The sequence below is a fragment of the Vitis vinifera genome, chromosome 10 (genome assembly GCF_030704535.1).
Source record: "Vitis vinifera cultivar Pinot Noir 40024 chromosome 10, ASM3070453v1".
In the NCBI taxonomy this organism is placed as follows: domain Eukaryota; kingdom Viridiplantae; phylum Streptophyta; class Magnoliopsida; order Vitales; family Vitaceae; genus Vitis; species Vitis vinifera.
The window spans coordinates 7,109,079-7,133,774 of NC_081814.1; the positions used below are offsets into that span (position 1 = coordinate 7,109,079).

The 24,696-nt window shown below is 38.1% G+C and overlaps 1 protein-coding gene and 1 pseudogene across 1 annotated transcript; both read right to left on the reverse strand.

Moving 5' to 3' along the window:
- Window positions 1-67: 67 nt before the first annotated feature.
- Window positions 68-10,183, reverse strand: LOC100250383 (glutamate receptor 2.7). Its single transcript, XM_019222518.2, has 3 exons — window positions 10,072-10,183; window positions 205-1,493; window positions 68-82 (listed from the first exon to the last, which is right to left on the reverse strand). The coding sequence occupies exons 1-3, from the start codon at window positions 10,181-10,183 to the stop codon at window positions 68-70; spliced, it is 1,416 nt and encodes a 471-aa protein (XP_019078063.2).
- Window positions 10,184-14,712: 4,529 nt separating this feature from the next.
- On the reverse strand, window positions 14,713-23,861 carry LOC100255564 (glutamate receptor 2.9-like; annotated as a pseudogene).
- Window positions 23,862-24,696: the final 835 nt, after the last annotated feature.

Here is a 24,696-nt window from a genome sequence, read left to right on the forward strand (position 1 = left end):
TAATTTGGTCAGCAAGCAAGACATGCTTTTTGAGAAATTAGAAAAGGGGGAAGGTTTACTGATGAAATCACAACACAAACACCTGCTGAAGTTACAAATAAATCTTGGTCGCTAATGTGAAGTTGAGATTTAATTCTGGTGTGGGGAATATCATGATTATTGAGAAAGATTTAAAGAGCTAAGGCTAGAGATAGGAGTAAATACCTTGTTATAAACACAATATTCAACCAGCTCGTCATATGTGCCAAAAAATGGATGGAACTTGTAGGGTAGAGAGTAATTTTGCTCCAGAATTTTTACCACCTCTCGGAAAATATCAATACAGAAACCAGTATATTTTTTTTCAGGCTCGATTTGAGCTTCGCCCACCTCCACAAAATTTTTAAAAGTGCCGTTAGCTGGAATTCCAATCTTCAATGGTTTTGGATCAGTGGGCATTTCCCATCCCTTGGGGACACGTTTTAGGTACCCTGGCCAAATCACTGGACCCTCCAAAATCCTTGTGGTGTTTCTACCGCTATTTTTGTCTCCACCTTCTCTGCTGAAAGGGTTGTCCAAGTCCTGTGTCCAAAAGTCAAGATCCTTGTAGCCTTTTCCAACAAAGTTTATAATCCTGAATGGCAACGAATTTGAATTTGAAAAATTAATTGTTCCACTTAAACCACTAAAGTTGCTTGATAATATATTTTTTAACAACATTTTTGGAGTATCAGTATCACCAACTAATCTCTCCAGGGCCCATGTGATGACAGCAATGCCATCATATGCTCGTAGTGCATGAATTCCTGGCTGGCCGTTGTCTTCCTTTGGATATTCAGATTTAAAATTTTTCTGAAACTGGGCAGAGAATTCTTGGAAGGGCCTATTGGATTTGGAATAGCAGGACTTGATTCCTAGAGCCCCTTCCATATAGGGGATAACAGAGGTGTCCATGGAATCCAGGAAGCTTGAAATGCTATCTGTAACTATCCAGGCTGAGTCTTTCCCCATAAAATCCATCCGCCTTGCTTCTTGGAACAAATGGATAGCCATCGGTAATGATGATTGAAGAACAATGAAAACCCTGGATTGTGTGCTCAGAAGCTTCAAGAGCTCTTGATGGACAGCTCCTCTTGGATCAGATAGAGATGATATGGGAGGAAGAGACAAATGGTACTCGATCTCCGATCCAACTCCTTGAAGAGCTTCAGATAAAATAGTTAACAACTCAGCGTTGCCACCGTACGCATCATCTTCATAGATTGTGATGACACTTCGCCAGTGATAGGAGTAAACGATAGCTGAAATGCACCTTATTTGTTCAGAAACATTGGTGCCCATTTGTACCAGGGTGGGCCTTCCAAGCTGCCTCGACGGCCGGACACTCGCAGATGCAGCCAATGAAAGAACTGGTACTTGAGCTTGGTTTCCGATTTCAGCAGCTAAAGCTGCTTGCTGCCATGTATCCATGCCCACAATCACTTGCACTTTCTTCTCTTTAATCAGTTCTTCAGCTGCAATTATATCTCACTTATTTCATTCAAAATTCAATACATAATAATGTTTTCAATGCATGGAAGCAGTAAAATCCTATTTCCATCTCTTTCATTTGTTTTTCCCTTAAAAGGAAAACAATGATAAGTACTGATTCGTCCCTAGCAGTGGCAGTGGCAATGGCACCATTTGATTCGGGGTTCGATCCCCGGCAACGGCGCCATTTGATTCGTGCCCAATTGGTGTCTCAGCTGATTCGTGTCCAGCTGGTGCTCCTTGATTGAGGGAGTAATCAACAAAATTTATAACCTATTACACTATATACTAGGGTAGCAAAGACAAAGCTACTATAGTATAGTGGCTCTAGGATCGTTCACTGGGATGGGTTTTCACTTTGCAAATGATATTAATTCAAAGCTGAATTGGTGTCTTTTCATTTCAAGGTTAGCTTTAAAAGAAAACATAAAGATGTTTGAATGAAAAAGGTTTGGTTTTAAACTAATCAAAAATAGTAATTGATTTTACTTACAAAGAAAAGATGTTTCTTGGAGTTCAGATCACTAGGCTCGTTCCTCATACAAAATGGGAGTTCCGGTCACTTGTTTCTTTTCCTCGCATTAGAGAATTAACATATAGTTCCTTCTCCAACCGGTGTTGTACAGATGCTTCCCATCAATGGGTTCAAACACTAAATCCCTCTCACTGATGCAACTTGCAATGGTTCATGCCTCTCACGAGCACTTACCATTCAAGATGATCTTTAACCTTGGACTTCCCTTCAAAAGCTCGCAAGAGATAACTAATGGATGTCTCCTTGGAGTCCAAAAGCTTACCAAGTGTTGGCTATTCTAGAAAATCCTACCTTCAAGTCACCTCCCAAAGGCTCGCAAGGGGTAAACTAGTGCATCTCCATGGACGGAGATCACTTGCCTTACCAAGTGTTGGCCCAGGTGATTTAAAGGCATTTTAAGTTAACTAAAAAGATAAAAACCATTAACGGGTTACACTTTCTCTTCATTAAAAACTAAAACAACAAAACTTCCAAATTATGCATGTGGAAACTTACCCGGCTTTCCTCACTCCAAGAGACAAAAGGCTTAGCCTCTCATCCTCTGAGGAAAAATCCTCAGAGTTTGGTTGGCTAGAAAATGAAAATGAAATGAAAAATGAAAGAGAAGGAAAAACAGAGCAAGGCTCTGTATATTCTATATATGATCAATATTACGGATTACATATATGGTCCTCCTCCTTTACAGTGGATGCAAGGGAATATATATAGAGGAGTTTTTCCAACCTTCCTAGCTAAGAAATCTTGTGGTTGGTGGCTTACAAGGAGAAGAATGGAAATTTATACACAAAAATCTGAAGAAAAATATCTAAAAGAGTCGGTGCAAAAATATCGGGAAGCTCCAGGAACATTTCGCAGGTGAAAAATGGTGTCTGCGAGATTTCGCAGACACTCAAGAGGGCTGCGAAATATTTTCGCAACAACAAGTTAAACTCGCAGGGCTGCGAAATTGGCTTCCACCTTGAGGTTCTCAGAGTTCCAGCTTGCGGCATGTATCGGGTAGCTTCAGGAGGAATTCCATAGCACTGTACAAAAAGGCTGCGAAATTCTCGCAACAAAAGGCTGATTTCGCAACACTTTGGAGTGATCTGCTTGCAATGGCTGTAACTCCTTCGTTTCAACTCCGAATCGCGTACCGTTTGAAGCATTGGATTCTTGACTTCCTGATCTTTGAAATGGTATATAGAATGTAGAAAATGGACTTCGGGAAGTGCTCCAAAAGTGCGCATGAAGACTGCAGCTGCTTGTCCTCTGTTTTCTTCACTCTGTTTTTCCTTTCTCCTTGCTTCTCTCCTTGCATACTTTGAACGACTTTGGCAAAGGGATATGGAGCTCCAAAGCTTGGTTTCTTCATGAATTTGAGCTTCCAAAAGCTTTGCCATGAATTCCAAATAGCTCATCCATCATTTGGCATGCTTGAATTGATTCATAAGCTGATAAAAACATGTAAACTTGCCACAAAATAGTTAAAACCAATTACTAAGGACCTTAATGAATTAATTGGGTTAAATGAATATGATTACTACTCAAAGGTGCTTAAAACCATTATAATTAGGTCTACAAAATAGCACTTTTTGGTAGTAATCACACCCCCCAACCGACTCATTGCTAGTCCCTTAGCAATGGAGGAGATAAAAACTAAGTAACTATAATAATATACATAAAAGGGATCATGCAAATCACTCCAAAAAATTATATGAGTGGCATGATGGACATCCATGGATCAATAAAGATGTGAAACTCAACCTATAATAAGAGTTGTCAAAGCATTCACTTGATCATAGAGTACAAAGAATGGATATTATGCAAGTTTAAGCATCAAAAGAATTTCCACTCTCAAAAGATCCAAATCAAATTCTTCCACTAAAAGCTAAGTGTTAATGTGATTAGCTTCCGAGTATAGTATGGATAACTATCATCTCCCCCCAACCTAAGTCTTTCTTTAAGCTTAGCAAAATTAACCATCTCTTGATAGGCTAGGAACGCACCTCTTATTCACAATTCTTTTCACTTACTAAACTTAACCAATTCACCCATGTAACAAGCAGAGGATCGGTGACTCCCAACCAATAAAGGCTTAGGGCACCAGGCTTTAAAGGCTTTCGCCACCCCTTCGGACCATGCTCAGGTTTCAAGGTAAGTAAAGAAGTTTATTCTATTTTTTTTCTTTTTTTTTTCTTTTTCTTTTTCTTTTTCTACAAAGACTCATTGGTCTTTATGAGGTGTCCCAACACTATTAATGAGAGGTTAAAGGTGTCAAATTATGATTTCTCAAGCTTAGAGGGTGAGATAGTTTCACATCTTATAACCGGAATCTAATGTATGTGTGTGCGAATAGCTTAAGGTGGAAGATATAAGTTTGCATGCAATGGGAGTTTCAACAATTCATCAACTTTTAGAAGAGCATAATACAAACTCTAAGACTCATGTAATCAAGTTGAAACTCGACTTCTCTCATTTAATTTTGAGAGTTAATCCTTAATATCCATGGAGTTTAAAGCCAAAATTTTAAAAATTAAGCAAAAAGCAACTAAAATACCAAAATAACTTAGCATTATTAACAATACTTACTTCCTCAACTCTCCCCCCAACCAAGCTGAACATTGTCCTCAATGTGACAAAAGCGATTAAAAAATAGGGAGGAAGTGGTACCTCATGAGTGACATGAAGTCTGAGTTGTATAGGAGAAACCACATGTTTCAAAGAAAACATAAGAGTTAGTGAGTAGAGGAAATAGAAAAATGCCAAGTTTAAACAAGAATTGATGTCTATGTATGATGTATCATCAGTAATACATCCAATCCCAAAATGTAAGACATCAAAACATGGAATATAATAAGTAGAGACAAAAAAGTAAAGAGATGATCAAGTAGTGGTAGGATCCTGTGGAGCTGATGTGTCTGTGATGGCCTCTTGAGTGGGTTGGATCAGGACTTTGGCCTCTGTTCTGGTAGTCTCCTTAGGTGGCATAGTCTCCTCAACTGGAGCTCTCAGCTGGAGCTATGAGATTTGATGGTTTAAGGAGGTAAGAAATGGAGTGAGAGGCTTGGTGTGTGTGATCCCAGGGTGTGCAGGGCTCTCCTCTTCAGATGCATGATCGTAGGGCTCTGTTGGCATTTTAGCAACTTCCCTTGGCTTTGCAAAGTGTTTTTGTAAATCACCCTCCATTTCACAAGTCAATTTCGCAATTTGAAGGCCATTTCTAAGCTTGGAGGTGATTTCGCAACCATTTCAAAGCTTGGAGATCATTTCGCAGAAAAGTGGCATGTTCACAGACCATTTTTTAAGCTTGGAGCATTTTTGCAGCCATTCTGAAGCTTGGAGATCATTTCGCATCCATTTCAAAGCTCAAAAGTGATTTCGCAGCTCAAAATTGATTTCGCAGCCGTATCGCAGCTTCAAAATGATTTCGCAGCCACGAAATTCTCGCTCAACTTTGCGCGTTTGTCTTCAAACGACCATAGCTTCTTCATTTCACCTCCAAATCGCATACCGTTTGAAGCTGTGGACTCCTGACTTCCCAAGCTTTGAAACGAGATATCATATGCATAATTTGAGCTCCAGAAAGTGCTTCAAAAATGTGTCCAACAGTAGCGAAATTGAGGTGCGACATTTCCGCTCATGGTTTGTACAGTCTTCTTCAAACAGCCATAACTTTTCCGTTTCAAATCCAAATCGAGCACCGTTTGAAGCTATGGACTCGTGACTTCCCAAGATTTCCAACGAGATATTGCATGCATAATTTGAACTTCAGGAAGTGGTCGAATCATGTCCAACAGTTTCCGAAATGGGGTGCGGCTGTGAAATTGGGATTTTTCATGTTTTGGGATTTCGCAGCCATTTCGCAGCTGCGAAATGAGAGTCACTGTGCTGCGAAATGGCACTCGTGTTCCAAAACCGGCTTCGCAATTGCGAAATACCCTGCGGAATGGGACTTTTGGTGCGAAATCAAGCTTTACCACTTCGCAATGCGTTTCGCAGCTGCCAAATGGATGCTACTGTACTGCGAAGTGGCACTCGTGTGCCAAATTCACTTTCGCAGCTGCGAAATACCCTGCCAAATGGAGCTTTCCCTGCGAAATGGAGGATTTCATGCTTTGGTGGTTCGCAGCCGCTTTCGCAGTTGCGAAATGGGGGCTCCTGTGCTGCGAAGTGGCACTCGTGTGCCAAAAGTGGTTTCGCAGCTGCGAAAATTTTCGCAGAGAGGGCAATTGGGTTGCGAACTGGTTTCGCAACAAAATTTCGATTTCGCAGAGGCTGCGAAATCTCGCAGACCCCTGTTTTTCCCCTGTTTCTCCCCTGTTTTCGCTCCGTTTGACTTTGATTTTGCTCCGATTTTGCTCCGATTTTTTTTCTTCAATTTCTTTGCAATTCCTCTTGATTTTGATCATCCAAAAACCTATATTACATCAAAACAAATTAGAATTAAAGCATTGAAATCAAAATTAAAGCATTGAAATCAAAATTAAAACAAGAAATTAACAAAACAAAAAGATATGGACTAGCTAGTCTTTAAAAAGACTAAGTCCATCAAAAAATTTGCTCCTGATTTAGCTTGCCCGGATCCCATATGAAGTTTGCATCCTTCAATTGAGACTTGGTTTGTATGATTTTCCCATACAAAGCTTGGAGAAAAGGTGGAGGCATGTGTTTCTTCATCAATTCTTCCTTGATGACTATCTTCTGTGGTTCTTCATCTATATCAAAATCATAGTCATCTTTCTCTATGCTTTCCCCCTTTTTCTTTCCTTTGATTTCCTCCCTCTTTTCTTTCTCTGTTTCACTCTCTACCTTATGCTCTAGCCTGCATGTGGGCAGATCAACCTCTTTACCACTCCTCAGAGTGATCACTTCTTCAATTTCCTTCTTTTGTGAAGGTTCTCCCTCCTCAGCCTCCATTTCATGGATACTCATGGAATTTTGATAAGGTTGAGAAGGAGAGTTTTCTTTCTCTTGCACTGTGTTGAGGTTGGAAAGCCTTGAGATTGAATCTTGGAGAATATCTAACTTCTGAGATAGATCATTTTGCATTTCATCCATCCTTTTATTCAAAGTACTCTCCATTCTATCAATTCTTTGATCCACTCTGTCCATTCTTTGATCCACTCGAGCATTGGTGGCTTCTTGCTTTCCCACAAAATCTCCCACGACCTTGCAAAGATTCACCATAGCTTGTTCAAGGTTTGAGGCTTGCTGTGGTGCTTGAGCAGGTTGCTGATACTGAGGTGGCTGTGGTTTCCAAGAGAAATTTGGATGGTCCCTCCAATTGGAATTGTAGGTGTTGCAATCACCAAACATTTCCCTCTCCGTTGGAATGATAGGACACTCTTCAACCAAGTGCTCATAAGATAGACAAATGGCACAAGGCATAGTTTGCAATGGTGTTTGAGAGATGGCTTGCGCTTCTTGCATCTGGTTCATTTCTAGCTCTTCCAATCTCCTTTCCATAGCTGCAATTTCTGCCTTCATGTTCATACCATCATTCAAAATATACATCTCACCCTTAGCTTTAGGTTGAGACTTCATTCTCCCCATATCTCGAGCATTTGGTTCATCCCATCCTCTTGAGACTTCAGCCACATAACTCATGAAGTTCATAGCTTCCTCTGCTATGGTATTCAATATGGCATGCACAACTAGTAAATTGTGAATTAAAAACAGAGAACACAAAAGAAAACAAAAGAAAAACAATTCAAAGAAAGAAAATTAAGGTAAACTAAAAACTAAATAAAAGGTATACTAAAACATGAACAATAAAGAAATAAAAAGAGTTAGTTAAAGGAAAAGAAAAGTCACCAAACTTGTGATGAAGATCACAAGTACTCTAGAAAGGTGATATCACTGTAAAGTGGCACCATCCCCGGCAACGGCGCCATTTGATTCGTCCCTAGCAGTGGCAGTGGCAATGGCACCATTTGATTCGGGGTTCGATCCCCGGCAACGGCGCCATTTGATTCGTGCCCAATTGGTGTCTCAGCTGATTCGTGTCCAGCTGGTGCTCCTTGATTGAGGGAGTAATCAACAAAATTTATAACCTATTACACTATATACTAGGGTAGCAAAGACAAAGCTACTATAGTATAGTGGCTCTAGGATCGTTCACTGGGATGGGTTTTCACTTTGCAAATGATATTAATTCAAAGCTGAATTGGTGTCTTTTCATTTCAAGGTTAGCTTTAAAAGAAAACATAAAGATGTTTGAATGAAAAAGGTTTGGTTTTAAACTAATCAAAAATAGTAATTGATTTTACTTACAAAGAAAAGATGTTTCTTGGAGTTCAGATCACTAGGCTCGTTCCTCATACAAAATGGGAGTTCCGGTCACTTGTTTCTTTTCCTCGCATTAGAGAATTAACATATAGTTCCTTCTCCAACCGGTGTTGTACAGATGCTTCCCATCAATGGGTTCAAACACTAAATCCCTCTCACTGATGCAACTTGCAATGGTTCATGCCTCTCACGAGCACTTACCATTCAAGATGATCTTTAACCTTGGACTTCCCTTCAAAAGCTCGCAAGAGATAACTAATGGATGTCTCCTTGGAGTCCAAAAGCTTACCAAGTGTTGGCTATTCTAGAAAATCCTACCTTCAAGTCACCTCCCAAAGGCTCGCAAGGGGTAAACTAGTGCATCTCCATGGACGGAGATCACTTGCCTTACCAAGTGTTGGCCCAGGTGATTTAAAGGCATTTTAAGTTAACTAAAAAGATAAAAACCATTAACGGGTTACACTTTCTCTTCATTAAAAACTAAAACAACAAAACTTCCAAATTATGCATGTGGAAACTTACCCGGCTTTCCTCACTCCAAGAGACAAAAGGCTTAGCCTCTCATCCTCTGAGGAAAAATCCTCAGAGTTTGGTTGGCTAGAAAATGAAAATGAAATGAAAAATGAAAGAGAAGGAAAAACAGAGCAAGGCTCTGTATATTCTATATATGATCAATATTACGGATTACATATATGGTCCTCCTCCTTTACAGTGGATGCAAGGGAATATATATAGAGGAGTTTTTCCAACCTTCCTAGCTAAGAAATCTTGTGGTTGGTGGCTTACAAGGAGAAGAATGGAAATTTATACACAAAAATCTGAAGAAAAATATCTAAAAGAGTCGGTGCAAAAATATCGGGAAGCTCCAGGAACATTTCGCAGGTGAAAAATGGTGTCTGCGAGATTTCGCAGACACTCAAGAGGGCTGCGAAATATTTTCGCAACAACAAGTTAAACTCGCAGGGCTGCGAAATTGGCTTCCACCTTGAGGTTCTCAGAGTTCCAGCTTGCGGCATGTATCGGGTAGCTTCAGGAGGAATTCCATAGCACTGTACAAAAAGGCTGCGAAATTCTCGCAACAAAAGGCTGATTTCGCAACACTTTGGAGTGATCTGCTTGCAATGGCTGTAACTCCTTCGTTTCAACTCCGAATCGCGTACCGTTTGAAGCATTGGATTCTTGACTTCCTGATCTTTGAAATGGTATATAGAATGTAGAAAATGGACTTCGGGAAGTGCTCCAAAAGTGCGCATGAAGACTGCAGCTGCTTGTCCTCTGTTTTCTTCACTCTGTTTTTCCTTTCTCCTTGCTTCTCTCCTTGCATACTTTGAACGACTTTGGCAAAGGGATATGGAGCTCCAAAGCTTGGTTTCTTCATGAATTTGAGCTTCCAAAAGCTTTGCCATGAATTCCAAATAGCTCATCCATCATTTGGCATGCTTGAATTGATTCATAAGCTGATAAAAACATGTAAACTTGCCACAAAATAGTTAAAACCAATTACTAAGGACCTTAATGAATTAATTGGGTTAAATGAATATGATTACTACTCAAAGGTGCTTAAAACCATTATAATTAGGTCTACAAAATAGCACTTTTTGGTAGTAATCAAGTACTACTTAAAACAAGTTTTTCAAGTTATTTAAAAATAAATAAAGGAAAATTTAAGAGTGAAAAAAAGAAAAAAAAATGAAAAGCATTGCAATTTAATATATAGGTGCAGTCGCAACAACTTTAGAAGAGAAGACCAACAGACCAACCTATTAAAGCCGCCCGGTTGAGTTCGCCGGTGAAGTCCCGGGAGATAATAGAGTGCTTATGATTCTTGGAATTATTATTGAACTTGTCCACGGCTATCTTCATGGCCGTCATTTCCTCTTTACCTTTACGAGAATTAGAGTCAATGATTGCCCCAATGATGGTGGAGGTGATATCTGCCGCTGTGGCTGTGATGTATCCATGATGGGAGACAATTAAAAGGATGGAGATAAGTGAAAAACAGAAGAAACATGGTGTTTGGGTATTTAGTGGGAAGGGCATTTCGGCTCTTAGCAAGTAATAAGCAAGTGCCTTGGAAGGAGATTGTTCCTAGCTTATATAACTGTGAATCCAGCGGGCTTAAGCACAAGTAGTAGAATCTTTCATAGTGAATTCCCATGAAGTTTCCTGCTTGCTTCCTAAGTCAATGCTTGCTGTGCTAAAATCAATGAAGGATGGACACAATGAAACTCCCTCCCCATTACTTAATTTCATACGTTCTTTTCAACCGTAAGTACATGTCTCTGTGAAATAATTCTCTCCATGGTACTGTTCCTGTTTTGTGAAGTTGTAGGTCTTGGAAGTTGGAAGTCATTGTCAACCACCTGTTGTTAGTTTAACAAATAAAGAATATAATATGTATATTAAATCCAAATCTTATGAGTTTTAATTAGTTCATTAGTTTGGTGTAGAGGGAGTCATTCAAACCACCTCTTGGCAATTTACATATTCATTTCCCTATTTATCTATGTGTAAGTTCAAAAAGGGTTATTTGCATTTGCAGGAGTATCTCTTCACGTATGAGTGTGGGGCTGCAAATGAGAGAAGATGTTAAAAAAAATGAATTTTATAAGTTTAAGCTTTTAGGAAGATTAGCAATTCAATAAACAGAGTTTTGAAATTTATTACATTTTAATGGGATAAAATTCAATAAAATTAAGAGTGTGTTTGACAGTGATTTTAGGAAGTACTTTTATCATTTCTAATACTTGAAAATTTTTATTTTTTAAGTATTAAAAAGATTATATACACTTCCTAAAATCACTACCATATGAGAAAATACTTCCAATATTTGTAACACTTCAAAATTTTTATCATTCAAGTATTAGAATGATTAAAATTGTTTTTTAAAATCACTACCAAACGTATTTTTAGTTTATAAACATATCCAAGAAACTAAGATGAAATAGTTCAAGGATACAAAATAGAAAATTATGATATTTTTATCTTAAAAATTCAGTCAATTACATAACAGTAGAAAATAAACTCGTAACAAATCTTATATAAATGGGAGTGGTCTATATTAACTCATATATTTGATATAAAACAAATAAGAGGTGTATTATAGCCCTCTTATAGAGGAATTTTTTCAAGAAAAAATCCATTTCTATTTTTTTACTATTTCTTTTATGTTTATGGTCTTTTTAATTATGGGTTAATTTTTCCAAGTTCGTTATGCTTCACCACTCCGAAGTTTCTACATGAATACGACATAGAAAAAATTCTACATAGCATGGATATAAAAGTGTTTGTGTCAAAGTCATATAAGGTTAAAAAATAGATTAAAAATTTGAGTTAAAACATGTTGATATGTTGCACATCATACATTTTAGATATAAAAATAAATTAATTTATATAACTTGCGCTCCAAGCCTGAGTTAAAGTTTGATATATAATAAGACTTGTACATCCACATATTTTAGATATAAAAAATGAATTGATTCATATAACTTGCACTCCATGCCCAAGTTATAATTTGATATACAACGAGATTTAAATATCACTTCTATTGAGTCACACCCGCTTAACTCGTATAAATTGAGATAACACTGATACATGCAAATCATATATGTAAGAGTTCACAAAACCAATAATAACAACAAATTAGTTTATTTTCAAATATTTTTCAAAATCATTTTTATTTGTAGTATTTTAGTTTCAATTATTTTTCATATTTATATAACTATTTTTTAAAATAATTTTAGAAAACAAATACAAATAATTAAAATATATTCTTAAATAATATTCTGATTTTAGAATAAATTCTTAATGAACTATCAATCATATTTTGGAATCTAAAAAATAAGTGCCATGCATCACAGTACTACTTAAAAAATCTGTGGTTCACGTCATATGATTGTTTGTCATGATTACCATTTATATAATCCAACAAGAAGTCCATTGAAAGGGAAGGAATCTTATAGTATCCTTATAAAATATTTGAGCTCCAAAATGGGGAAACAATCCAGTGCTTATGCCTCACATGCTAGTCGGCCGTGGTGATTGGTCATCGATTATTTTTTAACTAAACAATTACACTAAATATTGATATGAATTTAAAACATTAGATTAAAAAATTACACTGAATGATATGAATTTAAAACTTTTGTTTATCATACATTTTATTGTGATATTATATTTATCCTTATTTATTTAAATAATTACAAAAATACCATATATCATATACATTCTAGGATGGACCGTAAATAATGGTGAAATATATGACAAATTACAAGTTGTTAACACATCAAAAATTATCCTCTTCAACATGCAACTCTTCATACTGTAACACGTGCATGGCTTTGGAAGTGCTTCTCAACTTAACACATCGAATTACTCTTTATTTAAGAAACTTTTTTTTTTTTTTCTACTTTTCTCTCTTGTAGAATTTCTCTGAATACAGTTGGTGATTCTTTGTTCTACCTAGGTTCTCTCCAAAACTTTTCTTTTAACTTTTTTTTCTTTTCATTTTATTTCTGCATTTCATTTGGATTTTATTCTCAGAATAAAATAGATAAAAAGTAGATATAATAAACAATTAAAGAGTAATAACAAGAAGATTTAATCCTAAAATTAATATTATTTTACCCTTTATAAGAAATAAGAAGGGAATAGCAGACACTCATGTTTAATTTAGAAAAACCGGAGCTTATCTCTGATGGTGAGATGCTCCCCATCAGAGAAGCCGCGATTGGACAGCTCTGGATCTATGAGTCCCCACCATCTTAAAAACCCCACCAACAAAAACAATCATGAAGATTCACTCTTTCCCTCAACACTTCAAGCACTTGTTGCAGTGAATAGAGACAATATTTTCCACTCTATCTCTAATCCTTGGACTTCTCCCTAACTTAGCCATTACCATTAGTACTAAACTTAAAACCTATTTTAAAATCTGAATTCCAAACATAGTATAAAATGAAGTCTCCCTGTATATGCCGATGAAAAAGAGGGAAAGAAAAGATAGAGGAAAGAGGTGTGTTTGGTTTGGTTTTGTTTTGGAGTGAGGCTTTAAGAGTTGTGAAAATGGTTGACGGTGTGATTGAGACGTGGGAAATGGAAAACTCTAGCAAAAAGGATCAAAACTAGGAATGGAATGGTAGTTATGGAATAAAATAATCAGTTTATGAAAATGGAATAATTATCCATTTTACATTATGTGGATAGTCGATATACACTATATAATCAAATATACAAGTATAGAAAGTACCTCCTATTCATGAAGTTGTAATAAATTTATGAGGAAAGCGGTTATTGTTGAGAAATCTAAAACTGAAAAGGAAATTAAAATTCTTATATGAATTTGTAATAGATATATGAGGTAAAGGGTTGTTGTTGGGAATTCTAAAATTGGAAAGAAATTTTAGAATTCTTATAGAAATGGAATCATAGTTTAAATAGAAAAACCGTCTAAAAATATTATATAATATTTTTAATTATTTAATCAAACTTATGAAAAAATAATTTATTAAAAAAACTTAATTACTTAATTAATTAATTAATTAAATTTTTTCTTTTAAAACTTGATTTTTTTTTATGATAGTTAAATCAAAGAAACATTCTAGACTGCACATATAAAGAAATAGCTTAACTTGGGGTTTTATTTTTTAAACTGTTAATTAAATAATAATAATAATAATAATAAATGTAGTTTATCATAATATTTTTATTTTTTATTATTTAATAATAGATAAGTAAAGAAAACTTACCTTAATGTTGAATAGATAAAGGAGATAAATAGGTAACCTATATAAATAAATTAGTTAAATGAAAATAATTTCTTTAACCAATCAACTATTGACCTAAGTAGAATAAGTTTTTCTTTGATAGTCATTCTTCATTCCAACTTGGAATTGTTATTAATCTTCAAATTCAATACTTGTTATTTGAATTGAAATTTTATTTTATTTTTTAAATTAAGACTTATGTGGTGTTTGTTTTTTTACTTAATTCTAAATAGAACTTTAATGCTTAATAGTGTTAAATATTAGGTTGTTTGTTTTTATAGTATTTTATTTCTCGTAAGTATTAAAAAATATAAAAAAAAACAATATGTTATTTTTTCTATTTAGAAAAAGTTACATATTTTGGTTTTTTTCTATTTAGTAAAAAATTTATAATAAGTCATGAAAATTTTCAAACACCATTAGTTATTTTCTAATTACAGTAGGTATCACAAAAGTGGGGTGTTTTTTTCTTTGGTATTTATAAATGCTCACACTTCTATACCTAGCTTTAATACTTTTTTTTATAGAAGATTACGAAAGTATAATTTCTGTTTATTTTGGTTTGATAAAGAGTTAGCAATTTATTATTATTTTAATTTTCTAAAAGTTTAAAAAATATAATGGCTTTGACCTACATACGAAACCTTAACGATAGGATATTCCTTATGCAAATGATCTTACAACATTTATTTAAAAAAAAAAAAAAAACTAATTATGCATTCAATCTGAGTAAACTAGTAGAACATAAGCTCAACAGCTTGTTTCTATCAAGTCTACATGGTTGCAGTTGGGGGAGGGGTCTCAGGAGGCTCATGCTCATCAGAAGGGCTCACCCTTGAGTTCATAGTTGCAGTTGGTGGAGAGGCCTCAGGGGACTCCGGGGCCTCAGGAGGCTCTGGGGCTTCAGAAGGACTCACTGTTGACCACCTTGGGGTGCTCCATTCATCTCCAGTGAGACGGGGAGACAAATTTGACGGTCTTTCATTAGGAATCTCAGTTTGTCCACTATGAAAGAAATGTACTAATTGAACGGTCTTCATCCAGACACTTTCATCATTTGGGTTTGCATTACTTCTGGATGCCTGGTGGCGTTTAAAATCGATGAGCAGGCGAAGGAAGAACAGTAGAAAGCAGAGGGTGGAAGTGGCGCCACATAAAAGGTAGAGAGCCCAGAAGCTCCGGAGGCTCAGTTCATCAGTTTCGGTGGTGGAACACTCGGCAGAACGAGGAAACCACTCATCTTCTAATGCTTTTAGAATCCCCTCCTCAGATATGGTTAGGATGGCTTCAGAGACATCAGCAGCTAGTGGAGAGCCTTTCTGAAAGGCCTGCAGGGAGATTAACAAGGATGAAATGACCAAAGGTGATTTCATTGTAAGAATGCTAAGCAAATTCCATATACCGTATGCTATCCTATCCCACTGAGCAAAGGTTCAACTAATCTCCACCCCGAGACAAGGGATGGGCCAATTTTCTTTGGGGAAAAAGGGCATAGACAAGGGAAATCAATTTGGGCCACTCCATACATTTGGTAGCCTAAACGTTCCTCCCTCGAGCAATTTTCCTAAGAAAAATGTAGTGAATGCACATGGGGAAGAGTTCGAGTTACTACTCACAAAGCCTAATCCTCCGAATCTGTTGAGGGTTTCGGAGGCGGTGTAATTCTTGCAGAACTGATTGATGAAAACTTTTGCATAAGGAAGTTCAAGAAAGGCAGCTGAGATGTTCCCACTCTGGAATTCGCCAGGATATTGGTATTGGTTGCTAATATTCTTGATATCAGGCCCTTCGAATTTAATCACATTCTCCAAGTATTTCCTCACAAATGAATCACCATCACAACCAACCACAGATTTGGTAGCTTTTAGCCATTCGACATCCATCACATCGGGTACAATCCGTTGGACAGTGAGCATTGAAGAAAGACTAGCAGTGTAGCTGGAGGTTAAGACGAAGACAACAAATAGCCACACCACTATCACTACTCGAGTAATATTGCTACGAATTGTCTCCCCTGGGAAATGAAACAACAGCTAGCTTTCTGAGTAATGTAATTATTGAGCAAACCAAAATCTCTTGCATTTTCAATACTAATACTTACTATGAGCAAAGAAAAGAGAAGAGAAGGTGAACCAAAGAGCTGTCCCAAGCTGACTCTTCCATGGGCCTCTGAATGCCGGATTGTTGGATTGGTACTCTACTACCCAAACTATGAACATGGTGTAGACCAAGAGGGCACCAGTGACTACCCACATTTCCCTTGTGAAAGGCTTCATGCCTTGTGAGGTTCTTCAGACCTTACTTGTAGTATCATCACCAATCCTGATTCAGCATATGGCTGTGTGAATTCCACCTTTTTTGAACGGTTAGCTAGTATGGTCACATCCCCAACCACAGCATCATAGGTCTTGATCATGTAATTGATTTACAAGAGATAAGCACAGAATTTCTATCAGAAACAAATACAAAGTATGACTCAAGAATTCTGAGAGTCAATCTCCTGTAGTGTATCGTCTCATGAGGACAAGGTCAAAAATTAATGTCAGAAAAGTCTACTAAACAGTATTTCTTTGGGAGGCAAAAAAATTTAGAAGTTTCAAGGGTTTGAAAAACCTAGCTAGTTAGGGAAATATATTGACTAGGAGAGAAATGATGTTCAGTTTGACTCTGATTGGCTAACAATCTGATTTTCATTTATCAATAAATACATGTTTCAGTTGTTTTCGTCTAAACCAACAAGAAGTTGATCAGTAAGCCAGACAGCTGATTCTCTATGCGTAGTTAGAAAAGGAAAACGTTTAATGATGAAACCACAATACAAACACAAACACCACAATACAAATCATGGACATTGGAGTGAAGTTGAGATTTAATTGTAGTGTGGGGAATCTCATGATTATTGAGAAAGATTTAAAGAGCGAAGGCTTGAGATAGGAGTAATTACCTTGTTGTAAACACAATCAACCAGCTCATCGTATGTGCCAACAACTGGATAGAAGTCGTAGGGTAGAGAGTAATTTTGCTCCAAAATTTTTAACACCTGGCGGAAAATATCAATACAGAAGCCAGTATATCTTTTCTCAGGATCAATTTGAGCTTCGTCCACCTTCACAAACTTGTCGAAGGAGGTGTTAGCTGGAATTCCAATCTTCAATGGTTTTGCATCAGTGGGCATTTCCCATCCCTTGGGGACACGTTTTAGGTACCCAGGCCAAATCACTGGACCATCCAAAACCTTTGTGGTGTTTCTACTGCTATTTTTGTCTCCACCTTCTCTGCTGAAAGGGTTGTCCAAGTCCTGCGTCCAAAAGTCAAGAACCTTGTAGTCCGTTCTAACAACGTTTATAATCCTGAATGGCAACGAATTTGAAATTGATAGATCACCCCCTTCAAAAATAATTTTGCCACTTAAACCACTGAAGTTGCTTGATAATATATTTTTTAACAACATATTTGGAGTATTAGTATCATCACTAGCTAATCTCTCCAGGGCCCGTGTGATGACAGCAATGCTATCATATGCTCGTAGTGCATGAATTCCCGGCTGGGCGTTGTCTTCATCTGGGTTTTCGGATTTAAAATTTTTCTGAAACTGGGCAGAGAATTCTAGGAAGGTTGTAGGGAATTAAACCGAATTCCCAACCCGTGAGAAACAAAAATTAGAGAAAACACACGCCAAAGAAAAACAATCACACGCACAAGACAGTATTTACGTGGTTCGGCAATTTGCCTACGTCCACGGAGTTGCAGGGATATCACTATTATCAGGGAAGAATACAGAGTACTACTTAGCGGCTACAATATTCTCTATATATATATAGCACGGCAACCCCACCATACTAAAAAACCCTAATTACAAAAGGTGGTTCCACAATGGGCTAAACGGGCCCAACAGGCCTCAATAAATCTCCCATTAAAAAAGCCATGCAATATTATTCGGGTCGGGTCGTCAAACCGGATCAAACAAAACTAGGCTCCACAAAGCCCAACAAATCTCCCACTTGGAGACTAGTCCAATCACCAACATCAAACCGCTATCCTCCAAGAAACGATCCCTCATCCCTACAACTCATCCTCCTGTCCTCAAGCTAGAAGACCAATTGAAGCTGCGCACAGCTTCAACTTCTCAATAGTGACACCCTTAGTCAACATGTCTGCAGGGTTCTTAGATCCACAAATCTTCTCAAGTATTACCAGTTTATCCTCAACAAGATAACGGATAAAGTGGTATTTTGTTTGTATATGTTTCGACTTTGAATGAAAAGCCGAATTTTTGGCAAGAAAAATTGCACTCTGACTGTCACTGTGTAGAATGCCCATCTCCTGCTTCTTACCCAATTCATCTAAGAAACCATGTAGCCAAATCATCTCCTTTCCAGCTTCAGTTGCTGCAACATACTCAGCTTCTGTAGTAGACAAAGTAACAATCTTCTGTAGATTTGAAGTCCATGATATAGCTGTACCACCTAGAGTAAAAACAAACCCAGTAGTACTCTTTCTACTATCAATATCACCAGCAAAATCAGCATCTACATAACCCTGCAGTTTCAAACTTGCACCTGTGAAGCAAAGACATGTATCTAATGAACCCTTCAGATATCTTAAAATCCACTTGACTGCCTCCCAATGCTGCTTTCCAGGCCTACTCATGAATCTGCTCACAACTCCCACTGCATGTGCAATGTCTGGTCTTGTACACACCATAGCATACATCAAGCTGCCAATAGCTGAGGCATATGGCACCTTGCTCATATGGTCCCTTTCTTCTTCTGTCTTTGGTGACTGTTCTTTGCTTAGTTTGAAATGACTACCCAAGGGTGTGCTCACTGGTTTAACTTCATTCATGTTGAACCTGCTAAGAACTTTCTTCACATACTCTGACTGTGAAAGCTTCAATGTACCATTAGCCTTATCTCTAATGATTCTCATACCAAGGATTTGCTTTGCAGCTCCCAAATCCTTCATTGCAAACTGTTTGGACAATTGCTTCTTCAGATTATTAATCTTCTCAATGTCAGACCCTACAATAAGCATATCATCCACATACAACAGTAATATGATGTAAGAGTTGTCAAAGGACTTAACATAGCAACAATGATCAGATTCACATCTCTTGAACCCAATTCTATGCATAAAATTGTCAAACTTCTTGTACCACTGTCTAGGAGCTTGTTTAAGGCCATACAAGCTCTTTCTCAGTTTGCAGACTAGATTCTCTTGTCCCTGAACAATGAACCCTTCTGGCTGAATCATGTAAAGGTCTTCCTCCAAGTCACCATGAAGGAATGCTGTCTTCACATCTAACTGCTCAAGATGTAAGTTTTCTGCGGCCACCATTCCAAGTACAAGTCTAATTGTTGACATCTTCACAACTGGAGAAAATATCTCTGTGTAGTCAATGCCCTCCTTCTGCTGGAACCCTTTAACAACTAATCTGGCCTTGTAACGTTTGCTACCATCATGCTCATTCTTTATTCTGTATACCCACTTGTTGTGCAAAGCCTTCTTTCCTACTGGCAATTCAGTCAGTTGCCATGTCTGATTCCCCAACAGGGAATCCATCTCATCCTTCATGGCTAACTCCCACTTGCTTGAATTCTCATCTTGCAAGGCTTCATCATAACACTCTGGCTCACCACCATCAGTCAACAGGAGATAATTTAAAACAGGTGAATAACGCTGCGGAGGTCTAGTGTTCCTAGAAGATCTGCGAACTTCAACTATAGGTGTACTCAGATCTACCTGTGAATTTACATTCTCCTTATCTTCTTCACCCCCTTTTTGGACAGTACTTTCAGTCAATTCATCTAAGTTGACAAACTCAAATTTCTTTTGATCTATCTCTGTAACATCTGACGTTACAGTTGACCTATCCTTGTACATAACCTGTTCATTAAATATCACATTTCTACTTCTGATGATTTTCCTGTTTTGTTCATCCCAAAACCTATAGCCAAATTTCTCATCACCATAGCCAATGAAAAAACATATTTTTGACTTTGCATCAAGTTTACTACGAGCATCAGAATCAATATGAACATAAGAAACACAACCAAAAACTTTTAAATGTGAAAACTTCACCTCTTTACCGCTCCAAACCTCTTCAGGAAGTCTGAACTCCATGGGAACTGATGGTCCTCGGTTTATCAGGTAAGCTGCAGTGCTAACAGCATCAGCCCAAAAAGTTTTTGGTAGTCCAGCATGCAACCTCATACTTCTAGCACGCTCATTGAGAGTTCTATTCATGCGCTCAGCCACACCATTCTGTTGTGGTGTCCCAGGAATGGTCTTCTCCATCCTAATTCCCTGTGCAGCACAATACTCACTGAATCCTCCATCTATGTACTCTCCTCCATTATCTGACCTCAAACATTTTACTTTCAAACCTGTTTCTGTCTCAACCATGGCCTTCCACTTCTTAAAAGTTACAAATACATCAGATTTATTTTTCAGAAAATAAACCCATACCTTTCTACTTGAGTCATCAATAAAGGTAATGTAGTACCTTGAACCTCCTAGGGATGCAACCGGAGAAGGCCCCCACAAATCAGTGTGTACTAGTTCCAATTTTTCAGCCTTCGGTGTCCTGCCAGTTTTCAAGAAGCTCACCTTTTTTTGCTTTCCTAAGATGCAACTTTCACACATGTCAAAATCAATGGACTTCAATTCTGGTAGTTTTCCTTTTGACAGCAACATCTTCATCCCTTTCTCACTCATGTGACCAAGTCTGCGGTGCCATAGGCTTGTATCAGTACTTGCATCAGCAACTGCAATTGTGTCTCTTGGACATGAGGTCATATACAGAGTGCCAGTCTTCTTTCCACGAGCCAATACCCTAGCTCCCTTTGTAACCTTCCAAGTACCACCAACAAATAGTATTGCATGTCTTTCATCATCAAGTTGTCCAACAGAAATCAGATTCCTCTTCAGGTCAGGAATATGTCGAACCTTCTCCAGTAACCAAACAGACCCATTGGGCAATGATATCCGGACGTCTCCCAGACCCACAACATCCAAGGCTGAACCATCAGCCAAATACACCTTACCAAAATCACCTGCAACATAATTCTGTATGATTTCTCGGTGTGGAGTGGTATGAAACGAAGCTCCTGAATCCAAAACCCAATCATCAAGTGGACTATCTACTGCAAGAAGTAATGCATCCTATACCTCTTCTGTTACAGCATTAGCAGAATCATCTTCATTTTTCTTCTTAGGGCTTTTGCATTGCCTTTTAAAGTGACCTGTTTTCCCACAATTCCAGCATTGTACTTGTTGGCCTGATCTAGATTTGCTTCTGTTCCGATTAGAATTTCTGGAATTTGATCTACCCTGATTTGAATTTTTGTTATTACCTCTGCCTCTTGTCTCAAGGTTTAGGGCAGAACCAGACCCTGAGGTTTCACCTGCATCTCTTCGGCGAATCTCCTCAGCCAGAATTAAATCTCGTATATCATTGTACTTCAGCTTTTCCTTTCCTGTAGAATTGCTTACTGCCATCCTCATTGCCTCCCAACTGTTTGGCAAAGAAGCCAAGACGATCAGAGCACGAATCTCATCATCAAAATCAATTTCTACAGACGACAATTGATTTGTGATTGTATTAAATTCATTCAGATGTTGTGCTACTGATGCATTCTCTGCCATCTTCAAATTGAACAATTTCTTCATCAGATGCACCTTATTGTTTGCGGACGGCTTTTCATACATACCGGACAAAGCCTTCATCAGATCTGCTGTGGTCTTCTCCTTTACAACATTGTGTGCAACAGACCTAGACAGAGTTAACCTAATAACTCCTAGAACCTGTCTGTCAAGAAGCGCCCATTCCTCAGCCTTCATACTCTCAGGTTTTGTCCCCAAAAGAGGCAGATGCAATTTCCTCCCATAGGGATAATCTTCAATCTGCATCCTCCAATGCGCAAAGTCTGTGCCATCAAACTTTTCTATTCCAGACGCCTTTCCTGCTTCCTCTGCCATTGCTCCCACTCAAACCTAACCCTAGGCTCTGATACCAGTTGTAGGGAATTAAACCGAATTCCCAACCCGTGAGAAACAAAAATTAGAGAAAACACACGCCAAAGAAAAACAATCACACGCACAAGACAGTATTTACGTGGTTCGGCAATTTGCCTACGTCCACGGAGTTGCAGGGATATCACTATTATCAGGGAAGAATACAGAGTACTACTTAGCGGCTACAATATTCTCTATATATATATAGCACGGCAATCCCACCATACTAAAAAACCCTAATTACAAAAGGTGGTTCCACAATGGGCTAAACGGGCCCAACAGGCCTCAATAAATCTCCCATTAAAAAAGCCATGCAATATTATTCGGGTCGGTCGTCAAACCGGATCAAACAAAACTAGGCTCCACAAAGCCCAACAAAGGGCCTATTAGATTTGGAATAGTAGGACTTGATTCCTAGAGCCCCTTCCATATAGGGGATAACGGAGGTGTCCATGGAATCCAGGAAGCTTGAAATGCTATCTGTAATTATCCAGGCTGAGTCTTTCCCCATCAAATCCATCCGCCTTGCTTCTTGGAACAAATGGATAGCCATCGGTAATGATGATTGAAGAACAATGAAAACCCTGGATTGTGTGCTCAGAAGCTTCAAGAGCTCTTGATGGACAGCTCCTCTTGGATCAGATAGAGATGATATGGGAGGAAGAGACAAATGGTACTCGATCTCCGATCCAACTCCTTGAAGAGCTTCAGATAAAATAGTTAACATCTCAGCGTTGCCACCGTACGCATCATCTTCATAGATTGCGATGACCCTTTGCCAGTGATAGGAGTGAACGATAGCTGAAATGCACCTTATTTGTTCAGAAACATTGGTGCCCATTTGTACCAGGGTGGGCCTTCCAAGCTGCCTCGACGGCCGGACACTCGCGGATGCCGCCAATGAAAGAACTGGTACTTGAGCTTGGTTTCCGATTTCAGCAGCTAAAGCTGCTTGCTGCCATGTATCCATGCCCACAATCACTTGCACTTTCTTCTCTTTAATCAATTCTTCAGATGAACTCCATCAATTGTATTCCATTTTTGTTCTGCCTATTTCATTCATATTCAGTACATAACAGTGTATTTTAATACAAGGAAGCAATAAAAAATAAAAATAATTTCATCTTCTTTATGTCCATTCAAACTTTAACCCTTGTCCTTTCCTCTCCAGGGAGACCTCGTTTTCCTTTTCCTTGTGTCATGAATGACACAAGGGAAGAGAACTTTCAACGTAAGGGAAAGAAATAAATGGGAAGAAAAAAAAAAAAAAAAGGACGGCCGGATTAGAATCAAGAGTGAGATGGGTGTTGAAGAAGATGAGGATAATTTTATCCTTTCATATTTAATTTTTAATTTTAAAAAATAGAAGATATATAGATAGTTTGGGTGGCTGATGTTATAACCACTCGTGTATCATTCTAGAGGATCAATATTGAAAATAATAGGTGATCAGACAGCTGTTGAAGGAATCAAGGAAGAGATGACCAACCTGTTAAGGCCGCCCGGTAGAGTTCTCCGGTGAAGTTCCGGAAGACAAGAGAGAGCTTATGATTCTTGGAATTGTTATTGAACTTGTCCACAGCTATCTTCATGGCGGTTATTTCCTCTTTACCTTTACGAGAATTAGCATCAATGATTGCCCCAATAATGGTGGAGGTGTGATCTGCTGCAGTGCCTGTGATGTATCCAAGATGGGAGGCAATTAAAAGGATGGAGGTAAGCGAAAAGTAGAAGAAACATGGTGATGGAGTGTTTGGTGGGAAGGGCATTTCGGCTCTTACCAACTAACAAGCAAGTGCCTTGAAAGAGTTTAATCTTCCAAGCTTTTTATCAATATGAATCCAGCTGGCTGAACCACAAGTCCTAGAATCTCTCACTTCAAATTTCATGAAGTTTCCTGCTTGCTTCCTAAGTCAATGCTTGCTATACTCAAATCACTGATGGATGGACACAATGAATTCCCTCTCCAGTACTTTCACACGCGGTTTCCAACCCTAAGCATTTATGGCGAAGGACAAGGATGACGGAAGAATTGGTTGTTTTTATTCAAGGATTTCTTCATGGCACCGCCGTCTCGCTATAGTCATGAACTACTACTTTGTTTTAACTCGTAAGCATTTTGAAATGGTCATATATACGTTAATAACGTTATCAAATTTATGTAAGCTGTGTCCAATATTGAGACTTGTCTCTGAAATAATTTTCCCACTATTGTTCCTGATTTGTGAAGTTGTAGGCTTTCTGTTCTTAGTTTAACAACCTTCCTGTAGGAACCTTCCCTAAGCGGACACATGGCAAATCACCCTAGCCTCATAAGGCACCCCTCTAATGGACACATGGCACGTCCTACCCTCTGTCCGGACATCTAGTCCGGACCCAATAATGGTCGTCCCAAGCAGGACCCCTAACCACATTTCGCGGGCAATCATTACTCACTCGCCAAAAGCACACTCGATAGGACATCCCCATGTCTTTTCAGACAACCTGCTACGCCCTGTCCTACACCACCTGCAGAATGCATTACAAGAAAATATACTTTTCGTGATAAAAATTTAGGGGTGAATTCTACTTTTGTCGTTAAAAGTAAGTTTTCCCAATGAAATT